The following is a 14,753-nucleotide window of genomic DNA, read 5'->3' as shown; positions in this document are numbered from 1 at the left end:
CCCAGAAGCCTCCAGCTGAAAAATGCTCCATTACAAGTATAAACATATTTCCCTTTGCAATAATGTTGCTTGCTTTTCCACTCACTGTGAAGCATCATCTCGCAACAGCAGAAAACCGTGGTGGTAGCTTGTTAGCAACTCCTCGACTAAATTAATGGTGCTGTTTTATTTCCCCTCTGCCTGAGAGTCCTGGAGGAGCAGCAGAATTTGTCTTAGCCCTGTATCATTCTGCAGTTCACTTGTTTTTCCCAGCTCTCCTGCTGGGCTGCTCTTCACTAGATGTACTCACTCTTTCCTCATTTCTCCCACCTGCTTTCCTCACTCTTTCTTCTGTCAGTGCCACAGCAGCAGCCCAGGATGCGGCCGAGAGAGGGCGGCTGCAGCGTCACCTCTAAGTGAGAGGAGAGGAGAGGAAGTCTGCTGATGTCAGGCAGGAGAAATTGGGAGTGTTAATTGAAAGAGCTTAGCTTGAGGTGGGGCATTCACTGATTCTTATGCGTCTGAAACCAGGTACATTATGCAAATAGCAGAAAAATATGGATTTTCGAGTGTTGCTTGCTTTGAGCATGAGACCTCTTGGGATGAGAAGAGTCCTCTTGAGGTGCCTATCCCTTTCCCTGGGTGCAAAGATGACCCACAGTGCTCCGATACATAAATTTTGGGGTAGAAAAGGCAGATAAATGATACCTTGATCTTTACGGTAGATTTGAGGGATTTAAATATGCACCCACAAGCCATCTACCCAAGCAAGGATGTTGCAGGAAGATTGGCACTTCTCCAGTGTTTCCTGTGCTCTGCAGCTGCAAGCGGGCTATACAATGCAGGGGACAATGTCATGTCACCATACGCTGCCCCCCAGCTCTGCAGGCTCAGTTTGGAGTTGTCATTGCCATGGGCTGCAGAGCTGCCACTGAGGGAGCTGAGATGGGACCCGGGTAATGTCTCAATTGAGTTGGACTTTCCCAGAGCTGCAAATTCTGCGTCTACCCAGAGCTGTTCCAAGCTTTCATTTGTTGCTGTCAACAACATAAACCATTTCATACTGAACTTGTATACATCACTTTGTAACAGTCCGTTTCAAACACTAGTTTGTCCTTTCCTGTCACTTCTGTGTTTGTATTCAGCTGTTTATGGCACCTGTGCATTTTGTAAGCCACATATTCTGTACCTTTCAAAAAGACAATAACTGTTCCAGGAACAATTCGTTTTCTGGTCATGCTCAGATTTATAGAGGGTAAAATAATTACTCCAGACTAGCCTGCAGTTAGTATTTCTTTACATGGAGGAATCAATTTCCATTGAATATTTGTTTTATGTCTTGCTGTAGTTATTCAGCTCTTGCTGTTGCTTCATTCCCTCCTCAGTGGGACCTGGTTTTGCTGCTGTGTTTGTATTGGGGAAGCTTTTGTTGATCTTACGTTCTCACAGTGCATCTGTCTTCCTGAATTACAAACCACCTGCACCGTTCAGGCAAAGGGTGATATGTTGGGGTGATGAGGGTTGGCTGGTCCCTAAGAGATGAGGGAGATAATGTGTGCCAGGGCTGTGGCCTCGCCAGATGGGTCTCTGTACCCTGCAGCTCCCAAATAGCATATTCAGAGGAAAACAGCTGAGGCAGCAACTCCCAAGGGGGAGGTGAAATGGAGAGGAGACTGTTCCTCCATCCCCTTCCAGCCAGGGCAGGCCAGCTTAGTGTCTGATGGAGCGAAACCTGCAGGAAACACCTCAGGAAAAGCACTCTGAGTATTAAGCACCCAAGGCTGGTGATGCTCTGTCCACGGCAACCAAGATGATGTTCTTCGTGAAGCTTTCCCTTGCTGTATGCAAGCAGACCAGCTGCTGGATGGTGATAAACTTAGTGGCAACCAAGGTCTGGCTCTTGCTGAAGCTTCAAGCTAGGTCAGCCTTTTCAGAGGGGGCTTTATTGCTGAGTGTGCAGTCAGGTAATGCCATCAGGGTGCTGAAGCTGGGTGACTGCTGGGGAATAGCAGTTCCTGTGACACTTTCCATGTCTGCTTCTCTTCTAGCCTGGATCCCTGCTGTTACCACTTCAAGATAACGAACAAAGGACGGCGCACCCATCAGCTCTATTGGACAACAGAAGGTTTTGCCCCATTTCGCCAGCGTGACAGTCTCCCTGCCATCAGTAACACCAAGGGCAAAGATTCCTTCCAGACCTCCAAACCTGCCTGCCCTGTGTTTAAGCTTCGACCGCTGAGAATGGAGCTGATGCCAGGCAAGACAATGGAGATGATGCTAGAAGGCTTCTCCAGCATTCCACAGGTGAGGTCCCCACAAAGCCTGAGCCCCACCAGATCCCCTCCACTGGGGCTCCTGCAGCCCCTTGACATTTGCCTGAAAAATTGAGCAAATGCTTTCAAGTAACTCTTTTAAAATGCAAGAAGTTACCATGGCAGCACCAGGTGCTTTTCTTGCTGGCCACCATCAGTTGCTAAGGCTTTTTCGTGTTTCTATAGCTACCGTAAACCCAAGTTTGCTGATACCAAAACACGGGCTGAAGGAAGTATTGCCACTTCAGGGGCAAATGGCAGGTTTTGAGGTGTCATGTGCTGAGACAGAAAGGGCAGAGAACATAAGTTACACTTAAACTAGGAGTACAGGCAGAAAGTAAATAAATGCAAAGTAATATATCTGAGGGAAGTGGAAAGTAAAACAAAACACTTGTGAAGGGAGGGAGTGTCTGGGAGCAGCATCATTTTTCCTCTGTAGACAAACATGGGCAGCAGGCTTGTCTAGCACTGAATCCTGGAGGAGAAAAACAAGCACAGTGTGCCAGCTCTAATGATCAGAGTGACGTTCTCCACATGAAAAACTGTTCCCAGGGATCATTATAATTGACAGCCTGACTTTTGTCAATATTTCCATAACAGCTTGCCCTAGTATCTCAGCCAGCGCTGGTGACCTAAGGGCAGGCAGGTCTTGCAGCACCCTTGGATGGCAGCTCAGAGAGGGGGATTTCAGCAGGATTACTGGGTGTTCTCCTCCCTGGCCCCTTCATTCTGGGAGAAATCCAATTCTGCAGAGAAGCTGCCAGCTATCCCAGCTATGCATTCCCTGGCTCTGGGACTGCTGGGCAAAGATGCTTAAGTGAATGTAAAAAAAAGCAAATTAAGCTCCTGCTGATATAGGAGTTTTGAAAGGTGTTTTTAAAGACTGCCTCAGTGGTGGCTTGAAGAAGACTTGATTACTCATCTTTGGACTGTCCATGTGCAGCAAAACCTTTGGGTTTAGAACTGAAGAGGAGGAAGAAGGTACCAGAAAGGGAACAAAATGTTTAGGATGCTTGTGGGGGTGTCTTGCCTGGAAAGCTGAAAGGGCATCCAGGGGCAGAGCTGTGGCTACTTTGCTTCTGGAGTTAAGGCCAAGACCCAGGGAGTGGGCTTTTCACCTTCCTTGAATCTTGAGAACTTAATATGCTTCAGGTTGGTCAGAAGCTGAACTCCCTGCATTGCACATGTAACACAGATGATGTTAAAGGCTGCTGGCTCTGAGGAGGAGTTGGGTTGTGCTGTTGTACCAGCAGGAGGAATTGATAAATGAGGGGAGGATTTTGGGGAGGTGATACAGTTAGAAATCAGGAACAAGTCTTGAATGTAAGAGCATCCAGCTTAATGAGAGGCTTTTCATGTTAAATGCAAGACATCTCTTCCATGTGAAGTTTTCTTAAAACCAGCTCTAGAAGAGCAGTGCCTCCTAGGAAGGAATGATCCCCTCTTTACCCAAAGGCAGGCTGGCTGTTTGGGTTTTTGCCGTGTATCCTTTCCACCAAGCTTCCAAGTGAGGATTTGCTGGTATTGGCCCTTTTATTACCTGTTTACCTTAATATAGTTATATATCTTTTTAATCAGTTCCTACAGCTTTCTGTTAGCATTATGCTTAGCAGTGGGGTACTTAAAAAAGATAATCATTTGTGGCAGGGATTATTACAACACAGACAGCACATGACTTACAAGTGCGTTTTGTGGATGTTGGGGTGTAGCATTGCAGACATTTAAGTGCAGAATAAATAAGCATCACCTTAAAAAAAAAAAAAAAAGGGGGGGGTGCTATTGAGAAAACTGACTGTAACTTTAGGGCAGTAATATGGTCCATGGTTGGGTGGCTAACAAATGCAGTGTGCTTTCTGGGTGCCCTGCCAGCAGCTGTCGGGTAACAAGTGACTCGTGCCCACAGGTAGTGAAGGAGCGGCTGCTGTGTCATGCCATTGTGGGAAACAAGGCGGGGAAGGTACAGATCATGCATGTAGATGTCACCTGTGAGTTTGTTGCTCCTGTTCTGCAAATGTCCTCCAGAGAAATCACTTTCCGGGTGGAGAAGGTAAGTCTTTGGATTGTATCTTGGCATTGAATAGCATGGCTGGTGACTAGAAGCCCATGGGCGGTGTGTGTGCTTGTGTTCAAAGGAGGAAGATAAATGCCTTCTTCAGGTTCATGGGGCTTTGGCTATTGATTTGAGCAGGACCAAGCATTTGCTATTAACACTGAGATCATTATTTTGTTCCTCTGGAGCTGGGACCATTTTCTTCAGCTATATTCAGCCCTTCTTGATGTGGAGACAGAGCTGAGCTGCTGAGCCAAGGGCACAGAGTGAGATGTGTGGGACCACCAGAACAGGGTGGCTTCGTGCAGCCACCTCGTGTGCTGGGGCTGCAGGTGGGAGAGCGGATGGCTGCAGCTGAGCGATGCTAAAACCTGTCCTCACCTTTCCTGAGACCCTTTGTAAAATAAGCGAGAATTTTTTTAGAGATGGGACTGTTTAACTTCATCAGAAAATGAGATTACAGCTGTTCCACTGAGGAGGATCATGACCACTTTTAGATAAACACCAGTTTCTCTACTCAGTGTAAAGGGAGATTTCTGAGGATCCTCCAAGGCACAGGGAAGTCTGAACACTGATCTTTTAGGAAAGATGAGAAAAACTGAGATGGCTGTCAAATCCTCAGGCTGATGAGGAAAAACAGTCATCTCTTGTCTCTCTGGGCTGTCTCTGAAGCTGGTATGGCTGCTAGCTCTTTGCATTTCCCCAAGCATCACCTCCTTCGAACGGCTCGCAAAGGTCCTTCAGCAGCAGTGATGGTAACACCAGGGAAAAGCAGGTGCCCTTTAGTCTTTGAGTCCTGACTCTTGCATCATCTTTCCCTCTCCCACGAGGTGTCTGAAAATGAGAAGATATTTCATTATTTAGTTTCTGTGCCCTCGAGTCTCTCCTCCAGTTCCCAGGCATCCAGAGAAGCACAAAATCCTGTGAACAGGCAGTTTGGATTTAATTAGAAGCTTTTCAGCTATCCCTGATGTCTGCCTGTGGTCTGCTTGATGCCATGCGCTCAGATTTATTGAGTACTATGACACTGCAGCTGTTTGATATCCAATACATCCAGAACTAGTTTCCCAAACACTGTCTAGTTTATATAAACCATACAGGAAGCCTAGAGCAATGTATAAACAGGAAGAAATAGCTTAGGCTGAGCTTAGCGTTGAGGCTACAGGTGCCTTGTCACTGTAGTAGGGGCAGCAGGAGACACATTGTGACCAGACTGCTGAGGTTTCTAGCTGGCTTTATGTGTGTCTGAATGTTCAAAGTGAACCTTAGCCTGCTGCAGGCTCTCCACTATGAGCTAAATCCTACTCGCTTTTTTCCTCTGACTAGACTCGCTGCTTTTATGAGGCTACTGGAGCCAATTTGGTTATAAGAAATTACTGTAGGTAAGAGAAAAATGTCTTCTGCCCAAGGATAGATACAAAACTGGAGACAAATGTTCTGGGTTCACTTTCTGGTTTGACCTTGTTCAAGCAGCTGCCTCCTCTCAGGGTCCTATTCCTTCATCTGTACATGAGACTACTGTTTCCCTGTCCCCTGAGGATGCTGTGATGTCTAAACATGAATAACATCTGATATGTTTTGAGAAAAGCCTTCTAGAATGGTAGAAACTAATAAAAATAGTAAATAGAGATGTATGCACTTCCACTGTTGCAAAACTTGAAAAGCATCAAAAAGGGAAAGGAGGTCCATGGCTGCTTCAGGTTGCCTTTTTTTTTTTTTCCTTTGTCTCCTGTTTCTGTAGCAACCCTGTGATGTCCTGACTCTTCAGTACAAGCCTCTTTCTTTTAAAAACATCTCCTCCCTGCCACTCAGCCTTGTCCTGGCCTTAGAGCAACCCTTCTTGATCTGTGATGTGGACCAGCAACCCCTCCCTGCAGATGTTCAGGTGGGCAATCACGGACCTTCCTGCTGGTGGGGTTTGGAGTGGGAGGAGTGTGGTGGTATGTTTCTGTTGGGAGACCCTCTAATAGGGAAGTTTATTCTTTAGAGTCAGTAGTAGACTGTCCTGAACTAAATCAGATCTGGAACAAGCAGCTGAAGGGAACAAAATATCATCTGAATTGCGGAGATCCATCCTGGCTCTAAGACATAAGGAGAGGGGAGCAGACAACTAGGTCTGGGTAAGCTGTGTAGTGAAGGTGTCTCTTGGAAGCTATCCCAGCTCCCCAGCAGGCACTCTCAGATAACCTCAAGAGCAGGTTGCTCTCTTCAAGGGCAGCCCTGCATATAGAAAGGATGAGGATGCTCCTCCAGCCTCTGTCTGGCACCTGCTCTGTTGTCAGTGGAAGGTGTTGGACATGGACACAGACTCTACTCAACTTCTGTGTTATGCTAGCGACTGACCTGTGCAAGAGGAAGGCTGCAATGCTGTGTCACTTGTGCTGTGAGGATAAAGGAGGTATCCAGAATTCAGCAGAACCATATTAATCTCCCTCTTGTATCGATGCTAAGAGATCTGAGCCTGAGATGGTCTCAGACAAGTGTGTTGTGCTTTTAGTCAGGTGCACACTCTGAAGGAAATGAAGCATGAGCTGAGCAGCCTATGCAGGTGTCACACTTTGAACATTTACACGTTTCATGCTGTCAGACGTTGGGACTTCATCACACGGGTGATTAATGCTTTTCATCTCCTTGCAGCCTGTGAAGCTGGAGATAGGGGAGGAACTTCATCTCTCCATCAGATTTAACCCTGCTCATGAAGAGGATTTGAATATCAGGGTGGTAGAGAAGGCTCTGACAATACAGTTTCTTGAGCATCCTCATGAGGAGCAGGTTACCATTCGGGGAGAAGTCTACTTTCCAAATCTTCATATCGAGACCATGGCCCTGGATTTTGGCTGCATCTTGAATGACACTGAAGATGTGCGTTACGTTGAGATGACCAACTGCAGCCCACTTCTTGTCCAGTACTGCTGGTCCTTCCTGACAGAGAGCCACATGAGCCAGATGAGGTATGTGCACCTTTGCCCTCTCCTTGAAGCTCTTTTCCTTTTGGTGTCCTGGTTGTACTTTGTGAAGATCAAGGTGGTGGTTTCTCTGTTGTCTGCCAAGTTACTTTCAACTTTCCTATGTGGAAATAACACCTGCTAGAAGCTCAGGGAGTAGGTGACTTCCACCGTTTTGATGCTGGGAAGGAGGACCCAAGCTGGAGCTGTGACATACTACTAACACGTTTTGCATAGCCTATAATCTAGAGTCACTCTTATTTCTGGAGCTACAAACCCATTCTTGGTCACATGATATACCTACTTGTCCCAGTGCCGCCTTTTCCTTCCCTGCCAACCCTATTTGTTGTGATTTCATGCTAAGAATCTACACAGGCACTGTCACCTGAACAATGTGCTGGTGTCCCAGTCTCTTGCTGCTACTTTGCTGTAGCCCATACTGGTTCTCCTGGGAAGGAAAGCTGGTGTGGAAACCTGGTTTCTCAGACCTTTGTGGCTTGAGGCAAACACCGCCTTAGTGAAGTGAGTTTCCATCTGCATGGCACATTCATGAAACAGCCATGTAGTATTTTACAGCAAAATGGTAGGTTCTGCTGTGGCTTTGGGTGCAGCTGTAGATGTTGGTGTCAGCACTTGCCTGAGCATCCCTGGGAAACCAGGGCCATCCAGTGTTTGCCTGTAGCTTCCAAGCCCAAGAGTAACCTTGCAGTCATGCTGCAGCACATCTATAAACACATTTCTAGCCAGTCTTCTGTCTGTGGCCTCTCCAAATAGTACAAAAGTCTAGTCAGGGCAGTTTTAATTGCAGTAGCAAATGGTTTTTCCATAATGCCCCAGGAAACCAAGTGAAGTTAACCATTGTGCATTGAAGTGCTATTACAAATAATAGAGACTATCAATAAACAGTTTTGTTTGGGGAACTGGGATCTGCTTCAGAGGACGTGACCTATTGGGAATGGGAAATTAGCTGTTGCTGTGAGGAGGGGTGAGAAGACCTGGGCACTGGGGAAGCCCATTCACAGCTGGGTCTTACCAAGTAAGAGCAAGTCTTTAGTGTGGCCATTCTTGATGCACAGCACCTTCAAGATTAGACCCTAAAATGCTGAGGAAAGTCTGCAAAAGCAGGTGGAGTGAGGTGGGCAGGGAAATAGGAGCAGGGCTGTAAGCTCTGCCTGGAGGCCCATGTCATCTCCTGGTAAATTAGATTAAGGTTTAATTACAAGCTAAAGGGAAAATCTAATTTTGATCATAGAACGATGCATATATTTTATATTAACAGAGAAACAAGCACATTACAGCAAAACCTGTATGGAATTAATTTCCTCTGGGGCCACTTGTTGGCTGGTTGCCTGTTTATCTTTACTCTTATTTATTTTTAGAACCAATTTAGGGTTTTGGAAATGTGAATGCTTGAATCAGTTTTTAGCTTTTAATTACCTGATCTCCACCTAAATTGGCTTTGCTGGACCCCAGCCTGCAGGTGCTTGTTCTTCTAGTGGATGCTGAGTCACCCAACTCTTGAGCTGGTGACAGTTGAGGGTCCTGAGCATCTGGCAGGGGACAGCAGCCTCTGCTCCAAAGGGTTTGCTGTAGCCCCTTTGCTGGCTCGTTAGCGCTGTGGACGTTACGACAGCTCCCTTTTCTGCTTTGCATGTTAATTAAGCAGTAATGTACTCTCTCTGGGTCTCTCAGCAGACACCATGTGATCCTCTGTGGCAGAGCTGGAAATGAAGATGGTCTCCAAGCTATTAACACCTTAAATTGCTCATTAAGAGCCTGGCAGAAGGGCAGCATGTCAGATATTATTTCTGGTCCATATTAAGCACTGTTGGTATTCTAAATTATCAGATCAAACTAAGTAAGTCTGACATCGAGGGAATCAAACATCAGGTCTCATGAAAGTGAGATCAATAGAATTTAACCATCCAAACATCTAACCTTGCTGGAGCTGATCATCAGAGACTCCCAGCATCAATCAAACACACAATTTATTTTGACCAGGAAAGAAAAATGTTGTTTCTCTGCCTGGACAAGACTCTGTGCTTAATTTTTTTTTTTTTCTTCAAATTGTTCGACCCATTTTTTTCTTCCTTAGTCTTTAGTCACTGCTGGTACTTTGAGCGGACTAGTCATGTAAGCAACACAATCCAACCGTTGCTGTGTGTTTGGACACGCCCAAGTCATGCCAACCCATGCCCCTTCTCTGACGCTGCTGAGCCATAAATCTTCTGTGGTTACTCTTCTAGACCTGTGTGGTTAGAGACAGACTGAGAATAGTCAGTCCATTATCCCTTGGACCTTTGATAGCTCAGAGCTGAATTAAAAGCCTTTGCACCAAAATGTTTTCTGCAGCGTTGGAATGCATCTCCAGAATTGTCCAGCAGGAGACAGTAGATCTGGAGTCAAATTCAAACATTTAATCTTATTTCTTACCTTAAAGGTTTATTTTTGAAAGACTGATTTGTCCCCCTTTCTAAGGGCAGTGTCCAGCTCTTCAGCTTTGTTTGGGATTCCCACCAGTAGGAAAACATTAAATCCGACAGACATACAAGGATTTTCTTAGACACCTCTGACAAAAGCTGCCAAAGGCTCATTCCCAAACTTAGCTGTTCTCTAGAGTTTTCATCCTTTATTAAGGATCTATGACTTGTCATTGACTTTGAGTGCTGCTGTTCCTGCATCACCTCTTTGTGCCCCCCTTGAGAGATGTGTTCCTTGTCTGGGACAGAGCTAACGCACACAGAGCGATCTGCATCTCCATGGCACATGTCAAACCCCCTCTGTGTGTTGATCTGACACCTCTGGAGAGTGGGAACTTCTTGGTTGCACATCCAGCGTAATGAATTGCCAGTAGATTCTTTGGGGAAAGGGTTCGTTGAGCTAAACATCTAGAAAATTGTTTTTTCCTTTCCATCCAGGACTTTCTCTGCCAATTTTTGAACAAACGAGGAGCCTTTCTCTTCCCAAGTGGGTCTTCCTATAGCATTAATAATTTCTTAAGCCTGTGCCCTCTCTCCTTCCATGTCCCCTTGCAGGCTGCACTGCAGGGACCCTGCAAGCCAGATCCGAGCCTTGTTACTGACCAAAAAAACCCCAGTTCTTTGTTATATTTGATGGATTTTTTTTTTTTTTGCTTTGTTGTTTTTATAACAAGGAAGAAATGGAAAATGCAGACAGTGAAAAACAGTGCAAGGCAAAAATCTGACAGCAATGCTCTGTCAGCCACCAGAGGAGAGCGGTAGCAACATCAGCAGCGAGAATATACATCAATATACATCTACTGTGCCCTGGTGCTGAGGAGTCTCAGATGAGTGACAGCAGAGCACATCCCTTTCTCACTCCCCCAGAATATTGTCTCCTTGGTACCGTACATTTTGGGCTTTGGTAGCCCCATGTGTGCCGCTTTTCCTGCTTAAATCCCATGGGTAACTTAGAAAAGGAGGTTGAGGCACGACAGAAATGTGCTGCTGAGTGTGCCCTTCAGCTCTGTGTGGTTTGGCAGCCTTGGAGAAATGGTTTGCTCAGTGTAACAGAGAAGCGGCCTCTTGTTTCTTGGAGATGGAGCCTCTGGGAGCAAGGGCTGGGTGCCGGGCGGGCGTTGCCTTGGGACGGCGATCTGGCTCTGGACGGAGATGCTGGGGAGCTGAAGCAAAGCAAACTTGGGGAAATTTGGTTCTTGTTGCACTCAGACATAATGAGAAGTAAATACAGTGAGTGCCAAGGAGGCGTTTGGAGTCAGGAGTAAGCAAAAATGTTGTTGCCAAGTCTATATTAGAGACAAAACCCAGATACTGGGTGTGGGATGGTGATGCCTTATCAGGATGAAGGTTGAAGGAGTGATGGTTTCCCATTTGCAACATACCTCTAAGCTTCTCTATCATCACCTTCAGCACGGTGATCCTCACTGTCCACCCTTCACCTCCATGCCTTCATTACAACTCTGCTTTTTCCCCTCTCTAATTTGCCGGGAAGCTGCAGATTTGGGACAGGTTCTGCTGCCCCAGAGCTTCTGACCACCAGTTATGCTGTCACACACCTGGAGGACTTTTACCCAGGCCATTGCAACAGAGTCTGGAGCTCAGAAGGCTGCATGGGAATCACTTTATCTGTTGTACTTGGGTTGTCTCTGCCATCAGGACAAAACATGGGAGGTGTCCATGTGTCATGCACACTCTGACCAGGCTGTGGTTGGGTGGTTCTTCTGGTTTTATAGCCAGACAGCAAACACTGTCTGGAAGGTGACTTCTTGCTCTGCCAGTGATGTTTAGCTGGCAAACCTGGGCGGCAGCCAGCTTCTGTCTTTGTGTTCTGAACATCTTTATCACCTGAGGCACGCAGTGGGAACCTGAGCTATGTTTGCACTGCAAACAGTGTCCTTCTCCCTGTAAATGCCATTGCGCCTGCGCTGCTGGGTGGCTCGTGCTTTAATTCCCTCTGGGCTGCTGCTCAAGTCCTGTCTCTGCAGAGCTTTACCGTTTATGAAACAAAAGTTGATTTTTGTTTGGTTGTTTGTTTTAAATTCTCTTTCTTTTGGTGCATGGGAGCAGCTTGCTGTCATAACCTGGCTGAGGCAGACTGAGTGTTGATTTAGGAACCACTGCTGTCGCTTCCACTTCATCTCTCTGGCAGAGCACTGACTAAGGAAGCCATCAGATTAAATCTGGGTGGCAGGAATGGGCTCCCTACTCCTCTTTATTTGCTGACCTGCTGTCACTGTGTGTGGCAATGATGAGTAAGGTGATATAGTTTTCCAGACCTTGTTTCTCTTAATTTCTCCAGCTATTTCTCACCCTTCACTCTTTTCCTGCTTCCTGCAAGCTGTGCATCAAACAGCTTTCCTTAAGGGAAAATCCTCCTAAACCCACTCTCATTGCTCTGCTCAAGAGTGTCATTCATAGTATTGCTGTGCTCTTTGCTGGTGCATCCCTGGCTTCACAGGGTAACTGAGAAATCTTTAAGCTCCTAGCAGCAGGGGATCAAGCCAAGCTTCAATCCGATTGTCAAATCTCTTTGCACTTTGGGGAGTCGTATATCTTTTTCACAGGAAACCTTTCCAGCTGTGAGCTTGCTTTGCTTCCTTCCTCTTTGGTGATAACTGTCTTCTCTCTTGCTTGCCTCCATCACCCTGCAGTTGTCCTCAGCTGTCCCCAATGTCGCCTGGACCGGACCAGTCCTGTCTAATCATCCCTGTCCTCAGCAGCTCAGTGGGGCCACATTTCCCAGGAGTACATATGGCCTTGCTCTCTGTGAAGCAGGGAGATAATGATCTTGTACTATGTGAGTGACCTTTAATAATAACTCAGTGGTGATGTTAACAAGCCTTTTATACAGGGTAAAAGCCACACACAGCCTTAAACCTGTGATTTCTGCTGGTGTGAGGAGCCCTGCTCCTTCTGGACAGGAGATGTATGGTGATGCCTGCCTACTCAAAGGGTTGGAGCTGCAGCATTTGTCTGATTTATTTTGGGATATAACCCTGGGAAGTATGTTAAACCAAAGAGGTTTTTCTTTTGTTTCTTCTTCTGTGTTCATTGTTGTTGCTGTTTTACTTTCTCCTGCCTTTCCCTGGGGTGACCCGCCACAGAGTCCTGTTGGGAGGCCATGCTGGGCTGTGGCATTGCTGCTTGCCTGGGACATGCCCGCCAGCCTGCATCAGCATGGGCCAGTGGAGACACCTTCTGGGGTTCAGCAGAAGCAGTCAAGATGAGCAGGGATGTTTCAGTCTAGGTGAGGACTTCAGGATGTGCTCCATCATTTCATCTCCCTCCTTTTCCTTGTTCTGTGGTTGGCACTGCAGAGAGGCAGCAATGCCAGCTGGTGAGCAGAGAGGCTGGCAGCCGTACCGTGAGCTTGTCCCTGTGGTTTGGTTCACCTATGGTGCAGCTGCAAGCCACAGTGCTCCAGAGGTTGCTTGGCCAGGTGTTCTGGGCTCTTTGCAGGCTGCTGTGGGGTGTAACAAGGCACCTGGAGCACAGGACATTCTGGTCCTCGACCCCCAGGATGCCTCAGCTCAGGCTCAAGCTGCTTTTTTTTTTTTTTGGCTTCTTGAAGGGTGAAGCTGGCCTGACAAACCCACCCAGCCTGGTCCTTATGACCTCAGGCTGTGTCCTGTTCATCCCTTTTACAACCTTGCTGAGATCCAGCTTCAGTTTCCTGCAGCCTTTGCCCCAAGGAAAAGGCAGATTGAGAAGTATGTTCTTCCCATGGCTTGGAGCTTTCTGATTGCCCAACACACCCTGAACTGGTCTGCTGCTCTCAACTAGTTATTCCCAACTTGTTCTTTCGTTCCCCCTGCTTCCTAGTATTTTTAACCCTTTCAGCCATACCCTTCGTGGTTTGCCAAGTTCTCAGGCTTGACCCCATGAAGACATCTCAGAATGGTGAGTGTCCGGATCCCTGCCACAAAGGCAACTGGAGCACATCTCTCCTCCTTTGCTATTAGTCACAAGAGTCAATACAGTTGTCTGTTTGCAGAACCAATTTTTTAAGTAGCTGCTGAGGAGGTAATTGGTGCTCATTACTTTAAATAGTATCTCCAAATTACAGCTGTCGGGGCTTGTTTAATTTTGAACAAAGACTATGAATTGTGTTTGTCATTAGAGCTACTGATTTGTTCAGAGGGACCTTTGGCTGGAGTCTGATTGAGAAGCATTTTTCTGTCTGATGGAGGATCAGGAGCTTATAAATCACCTGGCTGATATGCAAAGCATGAGGAAGGACTTAATAGGTAACGTTTTGCTGTCTGTAAAATTAGTGCAAATCAGAAAAACTGGAGACTTTTTCTAGGGATCTAACTTGTCAAGAGAGGTGAGTACTGCTGCCTGAGGGTGATCCCCAGGAAGACCAGCTGTGTACCTGCACTTTAAGTTAGGCCAGGGTGTCTGAGGAGCTTTAACAACTGTACCCTGCAAAACCAGACCAGCCGCATCCCCTGGAAATACTCTGTGAGAGGCAGGAACTGTGTCAGAAGGAGCCTGAGGGACCTCAGAGTGTCCCCTGACTCTTCTTGTTGAAAATGATGGTGCAGTTGAGGTTTGTGGGCTTCAGCAGGAGCTGAGGATTCTCAGTGCACCCCAAAATGAAATCCTGTGGCTCCTGCTAAAAGGTAAGGGAGAGTTTTTGTTGTTGCCCCAGGAACGTGAGACACTTTGCTTTTTTTTCCAGTAGTAACATCTCTGTCTCCATTTCCACACAATTTCTACTTTCAAACAAGAAATCAATATTCTCTCTCACCTATCAAAACTGACATTTTTTTTACTTAAGTGGCTGTTAAAACTGTGTATTAACTTCAAGTTAATTAATGTTTGGTCACAGTGGGACATCGCCAGGACCACCCACTGCATTCAGATAAAATACAAATCCATCTTAATCATTTCCAGCATGTGCAAGACAGAAGCTGGAGGTGTCAAATCTCACTGCAGTGATGTTGCCTCTCTTTCTCTCTTTCTCCACTGCCTGGTCTGAATT

The 14,753-nt window shown here is 46.5% G+C and overlaps 1 protein-coding gene across 14 annotated transcripts in view; it reads left to right on the top strand.

Moving 5' to 3' along the window:
• Window positions 1–14,753, top strand: part of HYDIN (HYDIN axonemal central pair apparatus protein) — a 167,087-nt gene that overhangs the window by 98,207 nt on the left and 54,127 nt on the right. For all 14 annotated transcript variants that reach the window (XR_010465959.1, XR_010465960.1, XR_010465961.1 and 11 more), the window contains 4 exons: window positions 2,028–2,283; window positions 4,195–4,338; window positions 6,083–6,226; window positions 6,979–7,292. Coding sequence is in view for 11 of the 14 variants with exons in the window: in XM_065028958.1 (XP_064885030.1) it covers window positions 2,028–2,283; window positions 4,195–4,338; window positions 6,083–6,226; window positions 6,979–7,292 (858 nt within the window). In the remaining 3 variants the exon portion in view is untranslated. The remainder of the gene's footprint in view (window positions 1–2,027; window positions 2,284–4,194; window positions 4,339–6,082; window positions 6,227–6,978; window positions 7,293–14,753) is intronic.

This window comes from Columba livia, chromosome 13 (assembly GCF_036013475.1).
Source record: "Columba livia isolate bColLiv1 breed racing homer chromosome 13, bColLiv1.pat.W.v2, whole genome shotgun sequence".
Taxonomy (NCBI): Eukaryota; Metazoa; Chordata; class Aves; order Columbiformes; family Columbidae; genus Columba; species Columba livia.
Note: the sequence above shows the minus strand (reverse complement) of the source record. Positions and strands in the feature narration are given on the sequence as shown.